The 20242-nt window shown below is 42.5% G+C and overlaps 1 protein-coding gene across 4 annotated transcripts in view; it reads left to right on the top strand.

The window, feature by feature from the left end:
• The window catches only part of asap1b (ArfGAP with SH3 domain, ankyrin repeat and PH domain 1b), a 53669-nt gene that overhangs the window by 29819 nt on the left and 3608 nt on the right, over window positions 1–20242 (top strand). The window contains exons 8-24 of one of the 4 annotated variants that reach the window (XM_018693686.2): window positions 1304–1379; window positions 2341–2427; window positions 3420–3520; window positions 3651–3720; window positions 6296–6383; window positions 6652–6700; window positions 8822–8988; window positions 11316–11449; window positions 11689–11780; window positions 11876–12062; window positions 13901–13986; window positions 14813–14928; window positions 15032–15099; window positions 15949–16056; window positions 16930–17158; window positions 18345–18413; window positions 19074–19235. In XM_018693686.2, the coding sequence (XP_018549202.1) occupies window positions 1304–1379; window positions 2341–2427; window positions 3420–3520; window positions 3651–3720; window positions 6296–6383; window positions 6652–6700; window positions 8822–8988; window positions 11316–11449; window positions 11689–11780; window positions 11876–12062; window positions 13901–13986; window positions 14813–14928; window positions 15032–15099; window positions 15949–16056; window positions 16930–17158; window positions 18345–18413; window positions 19074–19235 (1889 nt within the window). The remainder of the gene's footprint in view (window positions 1–1303; window positions 1380–2340; window positions 2428–3419; window positions 3521–3650; window positions 3721–6295; window positions 6384–6651; window positions 6701–8821; window positions 8989–11315; window positions 11450–11688; window positions 11781–11875; window positions 12063–13900; window positions 13987–14812; window positions 14929–15031; window positions 15100–15948; window positions 16057–16929; window positions 17159–18344; window positions 18414–19073; window positions 19236–20242) is intronic. The other 3 variants (XM_051066920.1, XM_051066919.1, XM_018693690.2) reach the window with 3 other exon arrangements.

The raw sequence follows: 20242 nt of genomic DNA, 5'->3' as shown, positions 1-20242 counted from the left end.
GTTTGGCTGTTGGTTATAACAACATTTTACTCATCACCTCTATCATAGAGATTTGGGAAAGATGGACTCCAGATGGAATGATATTGATCAAGGAAGACATGTGAAGCTCCAAAAAACACAGAAAGACTCCCCTAGAAATCTCTGTAGCTGTTGCAGTAAACTGTATAGCAGTTGTTCATCAAATACATTTGTTTTTTCCCGGAGTATCCAAGCATCATTGATAGAGTGACTGGTTACCGTGAGTTTACTGACTTAAATATCACAATACAAAGATATTAAGTTAACATGAAAAAACACAATATTCCACATCTGTTAACACATGAATAAAATTACTAAGCAACATGCTCATGCTCCAACAATTTTGTGAACTAGGATCATTTGAGTTTTGCTCTGAGTCTGAGGATAAACTAATACATGACCTTTACTTATTCAGCCACTACAAGGGATATATTTACTTCAATTTTTGCACACAAGCTGAATCAAAAGTGAACCTATAGTTTCACTCTAAGATGAAAGGGCATGAGGGCAGGTAAACCAGCTACAGGGATTTCCAGGAGGCAGTTGTCTGTGTTTACTTTCATTCAAAGTGTGTGAAATGATCTGTTATATTTTTTGAAAAGCTCTTGAAGGCTCCGCTCCTCACCCCAGATAACACTGTTCTTGCCAAGGTGATGACCAAAAGTCAAAGTAAAAGTTATTGTAAATACATCTGTAACTGAATAGCGCAACAAATGTGCAATGAAACATGTTAATACCTGCATTATAAACACTTGAACTTTACATTCTGGCACTCTGCAAGGCCAACAGTACTTGACATGGAGAGCTGGATGGAGTGGGAGGAGAGCTGCGGGATTGACGATGCTCAGAGTGAAAGAAAACAAGCAGCAAAGATGTGGCAGAGAAAAGTAATGGAAAGAGGAAGATAGATGTATGATGAGGAAGGTGGTGGGCAGTGGGTGGAGAGAGAGAGAGAGAGGGAGGTCATTAGTGGTGATTTGCGGCTGCAGCGCTGCATCGAGGTGTGTACGGCTGACAGGTCTGTAATGGATTTCTGGATGTGCTAAGCACCGCTGTTGCCGACTCGGCCAGCTACGATTTCTGTGCCAAGAGGCAAAAGGTGCCAGAACGAGCCGGGCCATGCATTAAACATAAACTGCACCAATTTCTCTCTGTGTGACCTTCTTAGTGGCCAAAAAGAGCATATTGAAACAGCTGACATTTGTAAAGCAGTTCTCATAAATGACTGATCAGTTCCTCATATTTATTCCAATGAGTGAGACTCACATGTACCTCTGTTCTCCAGTTTCTTCCAAGATGGCTTGAAGACAGCGGATAAGCTGAAGCAGTACATTGAGAAGCTGGCAGCTGATCTCTACAATGTAAATACTCACACCTTCACCTTTTTCATCTCTGTCATCATCCTCATCTTCCAGCTCCGGCTCTGGGTTTCATTTCTTTTTCTTTTGCACATCTGTGTTTCTGTACACTCTGATACACAGACTTGCTATAGTTAGCAGAGCCACTTTTTTCTCTTTGAATGAAGTTGATTTGACAAAAGAATCTTATCTCAAAGTCCACTTAAGATAAGATTTATTTTTTGGAGCACATGACTATTTTCAAAGTGAAGAGTGATTGGAACTTGTTGTGAAAAGGGTTCTGTCATGCTCAGAACAACCAATGTCGCACCCCATCCACAGTGACTGCCATCGTTTCTTATTTACAGTACTGCAGTGCTTTCTCCTGAGGCAGCAGTTTCATCAGAATAAAATGCTCCTGCAGTTGTTATATGAGAAATGGTGGCTCTTTTGCTGCAACTGTCACAATTTAAAATATCCTGGAAACTACTAAAGAAACCTCGTTTAGCTCAAGATGGCAACGCCTGGGAAAGTAGAAGTCAGACCCTCACACTGCGCTGATTGCTCCAATAAATCTAATTTGATGGAGCAACGTTTTGATCTGACAGACATTTGACAATGCCTGATGCTCCGTTAAATTAGATTTATCTGGAGCTATCAGAGCAGTGCATGGATCTTATGTCTTCTGCCTTTATTTTATGTTATTTTTTTCTGATCCAGAACCCGTGTTTGCCATTGCGCACACTTTGTTTGTCAATGCCTGTGAAAGTGACACAACTCAGGAACTGTGCACTAGTGCGAGGGATGGCGTTTTAAGAGAGTAAATAGAGCGTTTGCAGAGTGATCAAAATTAGTTTTTGGAATACACCGGTTTATTTCAGTCTAGGTATTTATATGAGGCATTTTTATTGGTGCAATAAATGGCTCCTTGTAAACACAGCTCTCAGTGTATCTCTTCCTCACCATGGCATTTTTCCCTCCACAGATCAAACAAACTCAGGATGAGGAGAAGAAGCAGCTGACTGCCCTGCGAGATCTGATCAAGTCCTCCCTCCAGCTGGACCAGAAGGAGGTAGGCAGGTCACACCACAGACAATCCCAGGCCAAATTTAAACTTGTAGCAGGTGAAACATTCACTGCACCGGCTCCAAACAGAAACACACTAAACACATCCAGGGTAGACACAAGTCAGTCATCCCTGTCATATTTAAACCTCCCCCTCCATTCACGTTTTACCATTTCACTCTGGCCACTACCAGGTTTGGAGCTTGTCTCCCGCAGCACAGAGCGAGTGCCCAGTGCTGTACCATGCTGGTAGCCAGTGTGTGGTAGGCTTTGCTGGTGACCAGTGTTGTGCCTCACTGGCTGCTCAGTGGAGAGCCACTCACTGCCAGACTTAACACTGCATACACACACTCATTTAAAACACAGCCAACTGCAGTTTTATTTATCCACACACACTGGCGCGGCTGTACGTCGGTTTTCACCGTCCCCTCGGTTCATACTTTCACACCTTCGGCCCGCAGCGTTCTGCATGAAAAACAATCTATAGCGTCTCTCACATTTTATTTACACGTTCTGTAGCTTCTCTTATTAACAGCATCTGTAATAAGCACCACGTTTAGAAAGTAAACACTTTAGATGGTGGTTGATTTCACTTGGCACACGGATGGGCGACACACATTCTTTCACACCCACCACCTGCACCTGAGCTGGATCTTTCACACCTCTCCCCTCTATCTCCCTTCTCTGCCTTCTGCTTGTCTGGAATCAAGTCTAGAAGAGTAAGTGCTGGTGCATGTTGAGCATGCAGGCATCTGTCTATTATGCTTGACAGTGGAGTGGTTTGCCCCTTTAGAGGTGTTGCAGAGCATGCCTTGTAGATTTAGTTCTTCTGTTAGCGCTCTCATTTTGGTTTTGAGAAGAGACCCTGTACTTTGATGTTGGAGTTTGTTGTGTGTTTGTGTCTGTGATGCATGTCATTACACAGCTTTTCTGTACATTGTGTGTGTTTAATGTTGTTTTTTTGTGTGTGTGTGTCGTGTATCGTGTGCTTTTGCACAGGACTCACAGAGTAAGCAGGGTGGATACAGCATGCACCAGCTGCAGGGAAACAAGGAGTTTGGCAGTGAGAAGAAAGGCTACCTGCTGAAGAAGAGTGATGGGTAAGCTGCTAATACAGCCATTGTTTAAAAAAAAAAAACGCTGTTGCACATCGTTCACGTTGCATTAAGAGTTGAAGCCGAAAGACATGACAACCATTTCGCTAATGTGTGTAACCCCACCCTCTCACAGGCTGAGGAAGGTGTGGCAGAGGAGGCAGTGCTCAGTGAAGGGGGGCATCCTCACCATCTCTCATGCCACAGTGAGTACAAGACATACACACACACACACACACACACACACACACTCCCTGACCCCCACGAGTAACTGCGTGAATCAAAGGGAGAACATCATGTGGGGAGGTTGTGTTGGGCTTTCTCAATCTGGAGGCTGTGAGAGTGGAACTGACATAGATGAGTTGTCATGGCAACAATGCCCCCCCCCCCTTCTCCTCCTCCTCCTCTCCCCCTCCCCACAACCACCAAACCCCCAGCACCCCTCCCCCCCTCTGCCTGCTGTGCCGCGGTGACTCATCTCAGCGCAAGTGTGTGAGCGTACTGTATGTATGCTGGCACGTCTGTAGCGTAGCGTCTCCACTCTTGTGCAGCAGCAGCAGTTCAGGGTGATGTTTTCTTTCCTGTGTGGACAGCAGAAATCTCAAACTGAATACAGATCTGTAACACTTTACAGCTCTAAACAGCCTCTACACTGAGCCTCGAACAAAGGAGAGATACCGGACTTGGGGGGCTTAGCATGTGCTAATCAGTAAAATTAGCTAATTGTGGCAGAGCAGTGGCAGGTGTCTCATCACGCTCAGATAATCAGTAAAATCCAGCTGGTGAAAAACAGGAAACAATCCTGCATTCGGCTGTGGGAATTAAATTGTAAAGCCACATTTGAAATAAGCCATCACAGGACAAATAATTGTGAAGAAAATCCCACATTGTCTGAGGCTTGTAAGATAAAAGTCTAATTTAATCATTGATCTGACATGGATCGTCCTCAGGCCGATGAACCAACTAAAATGACTTGCTCCATATCTAAAAACAGGATCAAAAAGCAAATAGAGGACTTGTCATAGGCATAAACAAATAAATAAACAAATCCCAGTGATGAAAATACTATACAGTAGATTTTATGTCATTTCTTTACATCAAAGAGGATTATACGTCGAACACATCAATGCTGCAGGGATTTATTTACCAGCCTTTATTGGTTATCAATCACATGACCTTCCCTATGAAAGGAATTCACTTTTTGGTTTGCAGATGTCAAATCAAATCAAAACATTGTTGGCTTAATAAATAAAGTTTGCATGCATCATACCATGTGCCGGATCTTTCCTTCATTATTTGTGAAATTCAAAAGATACCTAAGACTTAATTTTAAACCCACAACATGCTGCATAGTTAAAGGCCCAGTTTGTGTTTTTTTAACCTCTTCACATCAAATAGGTTTAACAATTTTAGTTACGTATGATCATAATTTAAAATATAGGCCTGTTTTTTTCACATTTTCATACATATATTTTTCATGTCAACAAACTTCTAATAGCTCCAGAGCTTAGTTTTAGCTTTTAGCCACACCTGCAGCATTGCTCTAATGATAACAATGTCAGTCCACAACTCTGGTCCTAACTCTACTTTGTTTTTAGCTTGCATGTTTTTTAGCTTGCATGTTAGCATACTAAGAGGTGAATATGATAAAGATTACACATGTGAGACATCAGCATGCTGATGCTAGTTTCCAGTTATGTGTTTTGGATTTTGGTACCGGTGCTATTTGTTTGCAACATTTTTATCACAGATTGTACCTTAAAGTCAATATTTTATGGGACAGTGTTAATAACTCTCGCTGCTGGGGAGTGGCAGCGAGTCAGCCTGTCGGTTGAACTGGTGAAGTTGGCACGTGAAGGCCTATTTACCAACAGCAGACACAGTTGTTCCAGCTGAAACGCAGCAGGGAGGATCCGCTCTGGCGGCGCATAATGATCATGACCGATGTGATCGTGAGGCCTGTGCAGTTTTATTGTTCACATTTGCTGTTTTTATAGTGTTAGGGTGTGAGCACAATTTGAACCTTCACACAGCTGCGGCCTCAAACATGATATCATTTCTGTCTGCGAGAACAGGCTCGGGGGGGAAGTGGTTGTCTCAGATATGATATGAAGGGTTTCCCCTCTGTTCTATTGAAGGGACTAGATCTCTAACTTCTCTATCTACTCTGGTCCACTGAGTGGTAGTTACACAAGAGCTTATAATCACTTCTTCTCCCTGTCTGGGGGGCAGTTTACCACCACTCCACACTTCCCCCTTCAGCTCTTGTGGCAGCTGAACTCTAGGTGACTCTCGTTGACATGGCAGGATGCCAGCAAGCCAGCCGAGCTTCAGGGCTCATCACAGCCTGTTAGCACGTGCCCCGGCTCCTCCGCTGTCCGGGCACTGGCAGGAGACAATGCTCATGTGCCAACTGGGCCCATTATTACAGTACACAGCCCAGCCAGCACAGTCCAGTTTCTTAATGAGGGACGGGAGAAGCCTTGAGTTTGGCTTGTTTTTTTTTAGCTGTATGACAGTTTTGTAATAAATACAAGGGTTGGTAAAAAAGAGTGAATTCAGTTCTTTATCATGCAAACATGATAGCGAACTGGGCATTTTCACTGTATTCTGATACACTGAACAGTTGATACACTGGAAAAGCAACCAATAAATCAGTCTTTGTCAGACTTGAAGATGCTATATAGAGACCTCAGTGTGTAATATTGTGCATTGTTGAGATTGAATGTCTAACCTGAAGGGCTGCTGTCTTTGTGAAGCTAAATCTGTTTATGTTTGCAGTCCAACAGGCAGCCGGTCAAACTCAACCTGCTCACCTGCCAGGTGAAGCCGAGCGCAGAGGACAGGAAGTGCTTTGATCTCATTTCTCGTAAGTTTTCACTGCTGCTACGTGCCAGAATTGGATCAGTCTTGTGGATGTTAGCGTGCTGAAAGTCGGGGGAATTCCCGTTTTTTAAACAGAAACATCAAGGAAAAAGGATCTGTGGTTATACAACAGTGCCACTTTTTGTACAACAGACTTAGATCTGGGCAACTTTTACAACTTTTACATCACATGACCATTGAGATATTTGAATAGTTTGCTGCATGCTGTTTCTGATTTGCTTATTAAATGTCATGGTTTCTGCTCACCACAGATAACCGGACATATCATTTCCAAGCTGAAGATGAACAGGAGTTTGTTATGTGAGTATTTCAAAGTAACCATAAAAATACAAAATGATGTTCTGCTGTTCTTTTATCTTTATTTGCTAATGTTTATGGAGTTTTGCTATACGCGTTTCATATCTCATGACCTCTCATATAAATGCAGTTAATGATTCAGGTTGCTGTCACCTGATGTTTTTCAGGAGGTTTGGTTGGTGGTCTGACAGGATGTGTTTTACTTTATGAAGAGCAGACAGACTGTTGAGAGTGGGTGGCAGAGAGGTTAGCAGTGGGATTTGTGGTCTGCAGTAATTCAGGTCGCTGTAACCTCAGCCTGTTGTTTCCCATGCAATCACACGTGTATGCCAGTAGGTAGAAACACACACAGATTGCTGGAACACTAGTAATTTAGCAAATGTTTTATTAAATTATCACACACCATCATGATGTTCAGTAGTTGTAGCTTGGTGAGTGATCTTATCAGACCTCTGCATCCTACTATCAATTGATCTGCTGATTACTTTGATCTCTTGGTTTGTGAAATAGTGTAAATAGTAAAGTGAAAAATACCTGTTAAGCCCAAGATGATGTCTTCAGACTGCTTGTTTTGTGGAGCGAACCAATGATATGAAAACCCTCACAGTTGAGAAGCTGGAACCAATTAATGTTAATGATTGTAGTGAACCATTATCATAACAGTTACCATAATAGTTTCTGATTAATGTTCAGTCAATTGATTCATTGTTTCAGCTCTAATGTTACTTTAAGACCACGCTCATGGCACTATCAAGCTTCATGGATGGATAATCTTTGTTTGTTATGACAAAACTGAATTCAATCACACTTGTTCTTCTTGAGCTGTCTAGACTAAAACGCTCTTGAAACACACTTTGATTTCTGACGCTTCTGTTCTGGGCTGGCGTGTTCCTCCTCTGATGGCGGAGACTTTGTTCTATCCTTGCTGTGGTTTCGCTGCTTGATTCAGTGCTGCTCGAACACTCTGTACCTCCACGAACATGTCGTCCTCTGGGATCCAGCTCAGTGCTCCTCGCTGCCTGTTCTGTCACGCACCTCCAACTGCAGCGGCAGCGTCTTCATGGGATTTTCCATGAAATATTTAGTATTCCATAGGGCTCCTCCTTTAGGCAATCACGCTCCCCCTCAATTAGTCTGAGAGCATATTATAATGTTATAATGTGTAGTATAAGTAAACACAGAACTGCTACACCTACACATCTGTGGATTAAAATATCTTGTGTTTTTCACACAGACTGATAAACAGACAATCTAACACTTTGTGTGTGTGCCCACTCCCTGTCTGGCCTGTGCCTTAATAGGCAGCGATGAGTGACAATGACAGAGGAAGTGCTGACGTCAGGCTCATAAAGCCCACTTTGTGTGTGTGTGTAGGTGTGTGTGTGTAGGCGTGAGTGTGGGCCAGTTCAGTGGGTAGTGTGTAGGAGCAGATTGTGCACGATTCTTAATGACCACCGTGTGTGTGTGTGTGTGTACATCAGTGTGTGTTTTACTTTTTCAAAGGCAATAAATCTGCAGTAACAACAGATTGTCAAGGATTATTCAGTCCAAACAATTTAACATCAGTGATTTAATACACTTGATTTAAAAATCAGCCATGTCAGGGAGCAGGAACAAAAAAGAAAGTAGCAATAAAAAGTAGTTCTACTGTTTCTATAGTTACAGAAACAGGTTCTTTATACATCTTTTGTGTAGTTTTTTGCCTCAAAAAATATGGCTAAAGTTTTAGTAACGATTGGGTATAATGTCTATGCAAATTGACACCTTGCTCTTTTGTAACTATAATGAACTTTTCAGTGGTTTATGTAGTAATTTTCTTGAGCTTTCTTACTTTTCAATCAAAAATGCCAAATGTTCCCTAGTTCCAGCTTCTCAGTTGTGTGGATTTTCTGTTTTTCTGTTTTATAACATTGGAAGCTGAATATTTCTTGGTTTTTGCATGTTGGTTGGACAAAACAAGCAATTTAAAGGCATCACCTTAGAGCTTTAGGAAGTTGTAATGTCCATTTGTCACACCTTTTCACATTTTATGTTGTTTTGATCTCTTTGTAAGTGTTTTAAAATGCATTATAAATAATATTTCTTGTATATATAATACCATTAATGATGTGTTCACTCTTTCAGCTGGATCTCGGTGCTGACCAACAGTAAGGAGGAAGCGTTGAACATGGCGTTTCGTGGCGAGCAAAGCAGCGGAGGCGAGGACGGTTTAGAGGACCTTACTAAAGCCATCATAGAAGACGTGCTGCGCATGCCAGGCAACGAAGTCTGCTGCGACTGCGGAGCCTCAGGTGTGTACTGCTGCTGTTTGTGTGCCCAGAGAGGTTTCATATATACACACACACGCGCGTATCCTCTTCCTGTTTTGTGCTTAGTCAACCTTCACCTTGTTACCTTCACCTCAGCTTTTTCAGGTTCACCTGTGAGCAAATGTTCTTTATTTCTTTGCTGTGTCACACTTACCTTGAACTGTGCGTCCTTCAGTTGGACGGTATCTGAACGAGCTGCAATGCAAACCCCCACCCCACCCATCCTGCAGCCTTCAACAAACAAGTGTATGTGAGTGCATGAGTGTTGTTAGCATTCAGGACATAACCTTATCCCAGTCCTCCCCCACATCATGAAGCAAAGACTCAGCACCAAGGAGCTGTGGACATTCAGGCCCTCTGACACTTAACATACACACACATATACATGCATATACACACACACGTTCTCCTCAACACAAACACACATAGTCGCTCGGACCGACGGGGAGGACTTTATGCTCTGAGGGGAAAAAAAACATTTCTGCGCTTTGAGAAACAACATCATTACATCACGTTGTTACATAAGTCACACACGCTCCGTCGACCCCTGAAATCTGCAGAGAGGGGAGGTAATTTGTCATGTCTATACTCTTGTTGTTGTGTATACACACTTTCAGTAGTAACACTACCAGATGTGGGTTTAAGCTGTTTGATTCCTGCTGTTTTATTTCATCAAATCACAGTCGATTTGTAGCTTTTGCTGAGGAGATGACACCCAGTGCCGACATGCGTCCTCTTCCTCTGCGCCTACAGGTCGTTGTAATGACTTTCAAAGGTTGCGTCTTTGTTCTGAGCACAAAGAGGACGACTCCATCTTATTTGATAGGATCTCCCTCTATAACACACAGCTTTGCAGCTTTGGTATTAAGCAGCTATAGAGGTCACCATGCATCCACTCATTGTGCTTAACATGCACTTTGTGACCTATCACCAGCTTGCATCTGTTCGTTGTGCTGTGCAAATGTGTGTGTGTGCACGTGCCTGCCCGCTCGCAGCCTGTGTTTCTGCGTATGACTCATTGGTTTTTGTGCTGCCTCTGACGTTTCCACCAGTCCCTGCCCGGTGTTCACTTGTCAGATTCAGACAGAACAACATCCCTCGCCTCACAGCATCACTGAGCTCACAGCCAACATGTACTGTATGTTTAATGCGCACTCAAATCTCCCAGATTGCATCAGAACATCAGGCAGCGATGCCGGTCAGTCGTGGCTGGTACACCTTAGCATGCTTGTGCTGTAGGTTATGCAATGGACTTTATCTGCCTCCTGCTGTTTGATGTGACAGGCCTTTCACAGTGCACAAGCCTTTCACAGTCCCCTTCTTTCACTTCATTTTACAGCAAAGTTCATGTGTAAAAACGCTCATCTCATCAGCTGAAATCATGTTGCCATGACACAAGATTACATGACGTTATTAGTTTGACTGGACGAAGACCCCGACTAGGATCAAAATGTGGGCTAGTTCATCAGTTTTCATCAATGGCACAGGATTAAAAAAATGGAGCTGTAGCAGAAAATAATGTCATGACTGCTTACAGGGACCCTGATCTTTGCTGTTTGTTAAGATGAAATTCTCATGAGGGATTTGTGTACTTATCTGTCTGGCAAATTAGATAGTTTGAATTTTTAAAAACACATTAACACTCAAATAAAAACAGGCACTGCTGATGTGTTAAATGTATTTCTCCTGTTCCCACAGAAAAGCGACCAGATGTAATAAGTCAAGTTAAGACAGTCGCGGCGCAGCTGTAAAGGAGTTTTGTAGCGGAAAATGTTTCATCTGTCGTTAAACATCGATGTCCGTTGGTTTTGATGTCAGTTCCCTGCAGTTCAGGAGTAATAGCTTCTGTCAAGGCTCACCATTTTTCTCCCAGGTCCAACAATCATACAGGAATGAATCAATTGTAGAGACACTGAGAAACCAATTTCTCTACCCACAGCAGCCTTAAAGGGCTCAAATGCAGTGCAGCCACACAAAATCTGTTTTCAGTAAGGGCCATGACTGATGCTTTTTATTGCTGAAAAATCTCTTGCTTTCTTATTTTGTTTTTATGGAATTTTTGCCTTTATTTGACCACGTCCCTGGTCAGACTTTGGTGATATTTTACTGACAGTAATGTGCACAGTTTGAAGTTGTTGTATCTCTTGCTGCATTTGGACCTTCCATCTCTCATAATGCACAGGCCTAAATCTGAGACCTAAATCCACCTTGAAATAATTTTTACTGGACCTACACCAGCTCTACTCACTCAGCTATACACTGGAGGTAGCTGGCTAACCTGTGCTCTCTTATTTTTTTTGTGTTTGTAGACCCTAAGTGGCTTTCCACCAACCTGGGGATCCTCACCTGCATCGAGTGCTCCGGCATCCACCGAGAGATGGGGGTCCACATCTCCCGCATCCAGTCCATGGAGCTTGACAAGCTAGGAACCTCAGAACTCTTGGTGAGTCAGAGAAATGGTCTACTGAGTGGATAAATAGTGTTCTTTGAAGGCAGCCATCCATGCCTTCTACTATTTTCATCTTCAGTGAAATATTAGAAATAATGAAAGAATAGCGGAAGCAGAATTTGATCCCTAAAGCGTCAGAGTTTGTTCATCTGTTTCTGAGTACAAGCAAATGCTTCTCTACTTTTTAACATTACTGTGATCCGATGACTGACCTTTCCCTCTTTCTCACCCAGCTGGCCAAGAATGTAGGGAACAGTAGTTTCAATGAGATCATGGAGGGAAACCTCCCTTCCCCTTCACCAAAGCCCACTCCCTCCAGCGACATGTAAGTACTCTGTGAGTTTAATATCCAAACACTTCTCTGAATTCTTCTTCTCTCATAAAGCACTTTGAAAACGCGACATTTTCCCTCCACGGCAGGACGGTGAGGAAGGAGTTCATCAACGCTAAGTATGTGGACCACAAGTACGCGAGGAAGACGTGCACGTCTGCGGCAGCTAAAATGATCGAGCTGTTTGAGGCGGTTCAGTCCAGGGACCTGCTGTCCCTCATCCAGGTCTACGCAGAGGGGGTGGAGCTCATGGAGCCGCTCCCGGAGGCTGGGCCGGTGAGTCTGACCTTTGAGGCAGTGGACATCACCCTGCATCTTTTCTCCCGCTCCTCGTAATGCTCACAGCTAATTTTGACCTAGGTCATCTGTACAAGAAGCCATCAACCACTTAGTACTTGTTGTACTTGTGCTGTGATCTTGTATCTGTTGCAGTGGGTTAGAGTTTATGTGTTTTCTTTGCTGGATGTAGGGGAGGTGAAAGTCCAAACATGTTCTTCAATTTCTAAATGTTGGAGTATTTCCGTCATGACCCCTTTCACCCTCCTTGGTTAGATAGTCTGCAATGTTGCCAAAGTAAAAACACTTGCGATCTCCTGCTCTGAGGTCTTTAGACATGCAGAAATGTTTTGGTTTTATGTGCCAAGGTTTTGAAATTCACTCCAATATAATGGAGGGGAATGAAATTTCAAAGCAAAACAGCTACAGTTTTCATTGGAACTACTTTCTACTAAAGATATAGCCTTAATGAATGGAGTTTTTCATATGTAAATTTTCATGGCACTTCAGCACATAAAGTCCAAATCAAATGCATGCTTTGATACCACTTGAGGCCAGGATGAAAATATGTTTTTTCTTTTTCTTATTTGGGTGGACTGGCCCTTTAAATATTGAATATTTCTGAGGCTTGGTGGTTCATTTGGCTGAGTTATATGTCACGTAACATTTAAATTTTTAGTGAGTACACTGCCTTGAATCTTGGCTGCGTGTCAGCCTCCTCCCATCACCTCCACATGCACAGCTACAGTATATTCCTATCACACTCAGTGATCTCATATCAATGTACAAAGCCAGGAAACCTCCTCCCTACTGCTCTGCACATACTGCTGCAGTGGTTCATCCTCATGTGAGGTTTATTCCCATCAACCAATGCTGACACATTTCTACCAGTTGGTGAATTATTTGGTGGGCAGAAATGGGCGTAACAGTTGGAAAATTTTGAGTCATCCGGATAACTTCACCAGCAGGTGGTGACATCCAGTAACCTCCGCCACATTGTAGGGCAGCATCTCCGTTGAGCCCATATTTACTTAAATGACGGCATCTGTGGTGGCTCAATCCATGTGCCTGTTTTTTATTCTGTGGTTCAGCCTGTTTTCTCTTTGTTTCCTCGGCTGTTGCACCACTGCTGTAGGCATAAATGAAAGTTGAATAACAGGCAGTGGATGGTGAAGATACTGTAGCGTAAACAACATGGGTGGTCAGACTTAATCTGACATAAATGGGTCGAGGTTTTATAACACAGACATGTTTTTTCTCTAATGAAATATTAAGTGTACAATGCTACAGCAGAATAAAAGAAGATCTCATTTGGTGACAGAAGGAGCTGCTGCTGCTGCTGCTGCTGCTGTCTGCGCTATGAAGTCTGACTCACCGATATCTGATCTGCTGCTGTCAGTACATCTGAATGGCTGCAGACAGCACAGTGACATCCCACTCCCCCCTCTAAACCCAGACACAGATAGCATGACAGGAATGCATGACTAAATACAGCTCATATTCTACCCTATAGATGCCAAGATGCACCTTAATATGCAGTACATGCAACCGTCACTTCCACAAATCTAATCCTTTATCGCCATCTTTAATGTTGAATCTAAAGAAATAACATCCACATCCAGGTTTAATACACCAAATCGCATTAAATTAACGCAAGATTCTCCCAAAAATGGACAAATCTCAGCTTCAAGCCAGCAGAAATATTCTTTTTAGGAGCCATTTTGTTTACTGCAGCTTGTTTAAATGCTGAAAGAGACACGGAGAAGGAGAGAATACAGAATGGATGCTGCCCAAGATTGTCTCACCATGTCTTTGCTGTGTTTGATGGCCCCCTGCAGGAAGCTGGAGAGACAGCACTGCACTACTCTGTACGGACTGCCGACCAGACCTCACTACACTTGGTGGACTTCCTTGTGCAGAACAGGTAGATTTTTAAGACTTGTGTTTTGTGAGAAAACTAGAAAAAGTATTGCATAAGCGTGTTGACTGACTTCAGCTTTTCATGTGAGTGTAACAGCTGTCAGAATGTCATTAAATGCATCAGTGGTTCACAGCTAAATTATGCAGTAAACAACACTTTGGTGGGAAAACACAGTATTAAATATGCTCTGTCTGTCTGTGGTGAGTCTTTCTTGTTCTGTGTTCCAGTCTGTGATAAAGCAGGGGAAGTGCAGAGGAGAGCTTAGCGCGCTGCACAGCTCAGCTCAGATTCCCACAAGGCAAACAGAAATGGGTCAAGCACTTGTTCTCTGCCTTAATTTATTCCTCTCTTTTCAATTGTTTACCCACCACTGCTCCTACTGCACACAGCCTACACACAGAAGAAGTGGGACCCTCTCATTAATTAATAGCTGTGCTCATACAGTGTCTTGCTTAGCCCTCATTATTTAAAATACTTCTCCAGGAGCTGCAGAAGATCTAAAAGATGTTATTTATCTACTATAACTGTGTAGCATCAAGTTGGTTTTTACAAGGCTAATACAAGGTTAGCTTGTTTTTCAAAGCACAGGTCTGTCTTGCCTTATTTTTTGTGTTTGTATCTCATTACCCAGATCGTAATTTTGCTGTTTTTATAAATAATTTTGTTTTATACTTCAGATTTTTAATAGAAAAGAGCATTTTCTCTCATGCTAAACCACAAAATCCTGGGTAATAACACGTTAACCTGAAGCTGCAGGACTGTGGAAAACACCCTCAGGCTGCTGACCTGTGTCCTGACTATTTCTGTGTGTGTGTGTGTTTTCTCCCAGCGGTAACCTGGATAAGCAGACGGAATGGGGGAACACCGCCCTGCATTACTGCTGCATGTACGAGAAGCCCGAGTGCCTCAAGTTACTCCTGAGGGGCAAGCCAGCCACCGACATCAGTGAGTCACACACACACGTCGAGGTTTGTCCTCTTGTTAATGTCATCCATTTTCGCGTATCAGACCCTAAACTGTTGATTATCCTTCCGCTCCCCTTCTTTAGCCAATCAGAACGGAGAGACGGCGCTGGATGTTGCCAGGCGACTGAGGAACACTCAGTGTGAGGAGGCAGTAAGTACAGGACCGCCCAGCTGGAGCTTCTGGACATCACAGTAGATTTTAAAAGCCCATAAAGATTTCTAAATATATACATATTAAAAAAAACAATATAGACAAATTAAACAAAAGGCTGTGGAGGATAGACTGTGGCTGATTGGACATGTGTTGACACGTTATTGGGCAGATTATTCACAACACTAGATGGCAGTGAAAGGTCTGTCTCCTGCCCCAGGCAACAGTGACAGCAGAGTGGAAATAATTGTTGATGTATGTTTGTTATTAACGCTAATATGAGCATGCAGACAAAAAAAAAAAAAAAAAAACACTTTAAATGCAGTGTAGAATCTCTAATAAATGCATGTATGAACAGATTTTATTTTTAATGTATCTGAGTGATTCAGTTTCCTTATCATACCCCTGTATATTGGGTTATCTAGATCACATCTAGAGAAGAACAATGACTGGTGTATTTTTTTGTGTCGTTACTTATCACATTTTTTTCTTTTTTTGTTTTTGCTGTTTTCCTGTGACTTGTTTATAGGGTTTATAGTATAATGTTATGTCATTCATCAGTTCAAGCTTCTCAAATGAAAGATTTTCTGCTTTTCTTTTTTTTAACTAAATATCTTCACTCATTAGACAAACAAAACAAAACCAGACAAGTTTTAATCAACACTTTTCCACCATTTTGGATAATATATAGACTAAACAATTAAAATAAATAAAACAAAATAAAACAAATAAATTGACAATGAAACTAATCCTTAGCTGCAGCCCTGGATTGTAGCCACTCTAGTTTGCATGAGCTCAACTGATGAATGTTTGTCTATGTGTGTGTGTGTGTGTGTGTGTGTGTGTCAGCTTGTGCAGGCTGCAGAGGGGAAATTCAACCCTCACATCCATGTGGAGTATGAGTGGAGCCTCAGACTGGAGGAGATGGACGAGAGCGATGACGACCTGGATGATAAGGTTGGAACAGATCGTCCAATTCACTTGTGCGAACCTGAAATCAGTCGGGTTTCCAACCCCCCCTGTGCTACTGAATGAAACTAATGATCAGATATCACTGAGCAGTGTTCTTCTAGATCTCCTTGGTTGGCTTCTGTAAAAAAAAGGATTGTGTATATTTTACATTTCTAACAATCTAAAGCATCAGTCAGGATTTGATGTCATTCCCAGAGAATCAAAGAACAGAAGCTTCTCTCTGGATTCATCATTTTGTCCTTATTATATACGTAGAGACAGGAAAGGTGTTGGTACATACAAAGTTAATCACAAAATACTTGCTCGAACAGCACGCCACATGCAGCGTAAGAGCATCTGAGGATGGATTTCCCAAGGTTGCTGAGGTTGGGGTTCAATTGATTCAACTGGCAAATGGATTTTCACCGATTTAAAGCATCAGCACGTCAGGTTACAGTGTCAGTTCTGCAGAGTCAAAGATCAAGGACGTCTTTCTTGACGTCTGACTGAGCTGTATGTAGAAGCAGAAATCCCTGGTAAAAGCAAATGTACCAGTTTCTTCTACTTCAAAACACCTTAGTACGATACAGCCGGGAAAACTGGCTTTCATTTGGAGATGTAGTTTCAAACTAGGCTAAATTTGTTTGGAAAGAGAAGGGTGTTGTAATACTTGTTGAAATGCTGGTGAAAACATGGTTATATGTGACCTAGATGTCTTAATATTGTCCTTATTTTTTATATTTTAATAACTATATTTCAGTGCGACAATATCAACAGTTTCAGCAGTTTAAATCATCAGGTTTTTATCAGCACCGTAGAATCAAAAAGCAGATGCATCCTCACAGGCCGATGTATGTTGTATTCCCCCCCCCACTCCAGCCGAGTCCCATCAAGAAGGACCGCTCCCCGAGGCCTCAGAGCTTCTGCCACTCCTCCAGCCTCTCCCCCCACGACAAGCTCTCCCTGCCGGGCTTCATCAGCCAACGGGACAAGCAGCAGCGTCTGTCCTACAGCGCCTTCACCAACCAGATGTACAGCGCGTCCACCGACCTCACCTCCTCCCCCGTGGCCGACGGGCCACCGCTGCCACCCAGGAACCAGGGCAAAGGTCAGACCTGCCCGCTCCAAACACCTTTTAACCTGCATCCACTTTCAGACAACATTCAGTTTTATCGGTCTCTACCTTATAAACATGACAGTCGGTAAATGGAGGAGTTTGTTCTTCTATCTCTTTTGCAAATATCAACCTGTAATGCAAATGGTCTAAAGGTTGCCTGTATGCTTTACTGTGTCTGATTACTGCAGAGGGAAGATAGCCTGTTAAATTGACTTTACTATGTCTGTTAATGTTTGATTATATCCAGGGCAGGATTAGCTGCAGAGGAATGCTTCGTAATCACTTTTCTGGAAAGTTTCTTCTTTGCGCTGTCAGTCACGCACACACACACAAACACACACCCTGCAGTGGTATGCAATTTGTCAACACAGAGATCAGAGGGCGGGAAGCAGGTGTCATTAAGATTGCTTACACAGTAAACCTTCAGGAAAACATGGCTGCAGGAGAGGGCAAGGTGGCAGTGGTTAGTCAGGCGTGCAAAAAGGGAAGCTGGATACACACTTCATCATTAGCTTTGACACAATGTACACACACAGTATAATGTGGACGTGCTGTTTCTGCAGTATTAGAATTAAAAATAACACTCCTCCCTCTGTGGAGGGAATTAAAACACTGACAGTCACAGCTTTAGTCAGTGGTTTTAAAACATTGCAAAAGCTTACATGGCAAAACATCCATCCTAACAAGTCATTTAATCCATTATTGTGCTTTTAAATCTTATTTTTCTCAAAACAAAAGGAGTGAAATTTCACCTGTTTCCAGTGCTAATGAACGTGACCCTTTACTTTACTGCTAGTAAAAGTTTCACTTAAATGATTAGAATAGTACTGGAAACAAGTGGAGTTTTTAAGTTTGCTTTATGCAAAAATAAGATTAAAGGCCTGAATAAGAGGCTAAATGACGTACATACATATAGAATAACATACTAACTCTTCAGATGCTCCTGATTAGCAGCGCAGCGCTCTCTCTCAGTGGGTGCTGAAGAGCTCGCCCCCGGGGCCAGCTTCGCGCCGTTTTTCTCCTCTTTTTTGCTTTGCTTGCCACTGATAAGATTTCATCTTGTTATTTTATAGTGTGTGGGAGCAGCTCTTTTTAAGACTGACATACTGTAGATTCTCTCCCACACTCCTCATCTCGCTCTCTTTTCTTTCTCTTTTTTGTTTCTCTATTCTTTCAGCTCCACACTTGGCATTCCTTGGCTCTCATTCGCACTACGCCACACTGGCTGGCACTCGACCATACATCAGTGAATATCCTGTTTTTATGTTCTCCCCCTTTCTCGGCTGTGTGCCCCTTATACAGTTATCCCTCAGTTGTTTCTTCCTTTACAGCTCAGATTTAAAGGGTGGTGGTGTGTTTTTTTAATTAAACAATGGGACCATGTAGGCAAGCTGCATCTTCAGTTAATTATTTCTTGCCTACATGATTTTTTTTTATCTCTCTCCAATCATATCCCACCAACCTTGAGCTGTAAACTCTTACCACAGCTGATTCCTCTCTGGCTGAGCTCTCTATTAGCTGCTCTCACCCTACCTTTCTCTATGATGGTGACCAGTGAGTGCTTTGATGTCCCAATAGAGACAGACAGGCATATTGGGGTGCCCACACCCCAAATCACAGTACCCCTTTTCATTATTTTTGCATTCCCGTCTAGTCATTTGTGTTATGTATTCATTTAGACAGTCTCTTGCATTAACGTGTCTCCTCATTTTGTCCTGACAAACTTATTCCTGACAGCAAACACAACCTTTTCCATATTTCCAGCTCCTCCTCTCCTGTTTCACTCTTCATGATCCTCTCCTCTCCTTTACCTTCTCTGGGTTTTTGGGGTTAAACAGAATAATTTTATTTTTTATTTTTATGGGGGGCCTCATCACCTCATGTGTCTTATGTATCGCTCCTCCAGCTCCTACCCCATCTGGCCCTCCCTCTACACTCACAACAGGAGGCAGCTCCACCCTGTCCAAGAAGAGGCCTCCGCCCCCACCTCCTGGACACAAACGCACCCTGTCTGACCCACCCAGCCCGCTCTCTCACAGTCCACACAGTAAAGGGGGCTTGACTGGGGGTGAGACACAAGCACTCGTAACAGTAGGGTGGGGTTCCAGCCTGAAGATGCAGGAGGATTTAACAACTCTTTAGAGGGTTTGATGAAATAATCTAAACTTAACGTCCACTTGCTAGCTTTTTCCAGAGCTTTCAAACATTTATCGATTGGCGTAGCAGCACAGCTGAGCCAACTCTATTCATTGGTAAAGACTTTGAGATGTAATCAGAAGCTCCAGAAAAAGCATGTAAGTGGACCTTGAGTTAAACGATGAGGCTATAAGGTTATTCTATATTCTCATCTTGTCAACGAATGCCACAAAAAGACCAAAACCAGCGGTGTGTTAGTCCTCCTCTCACCCTGTTGTTTATCTTCTCTACCCTGTCTGTGGCTGCAAGTCTTTTAAATCTTTTAAAACAGCTCACAAATATCTGGTTTCTTTAAAAAAAAGTCATCAAATTTCCTAAAACAGCTGGTTACTGACATTTTTAGTAAAGTTTTTAACATTAGATTAAATCAAAAGAATACACATGAGGAGTATTTATGGCACCGGCTGTCGTGAAGGAACATGTCATCCAGTGCAATGATCTGGCTCGCTGATGTGTTTTTAATGGTTTGGAGGTCTGTGACACAGTATCAGGCCTTAGATAGACACACAATATTTGCTGGTACAATCAGTTTATGTTTTGGTTCTGGTCTTTTCATGGGATTTGTTGACAAATGCAAAGTGTAGAACATCGCCAGCCTTGTCCACTAAAATAATTTTGTTAGATAATAAACTTTTTTAAGATTACATTTTTATACTCAAATGTTTAGAGATGTTCACTGGGGGTTAATTTCACCGTGCACAGATCATGGGTGCCTTTTCATGTCTCTTTGCAGTTTAATAGGTATGTTGAATGGTAATCTGAGCCCAGCATAGAAGCAAAATGGATGACTGATTTACCCTAACTACGCATTTTACTTCATATATAAGTTTATTTTTTCACTATCAACAAAGAAAAGAGATTAAATCAAACTATTCAATG

Source organism: Lates calcarifer, linkage group LG24 (genome assembly GCF_001640805.2).
Source record: "Lates calcarifer isolate ASB-BC8 linkage group LG24, TLL_Latcal_v3, whole genome shotgun sequence".
NCBI classification, from domain to species: Eukaryota; Metazoa; Chordata; class Actinopteri; family Centropomidae; genus Lates; species Lates calcarifer.
Note: the sequence above shows the minus strand (reverse complement) of the source record. Positions and strands in the feature narration are given on the sequence as shown.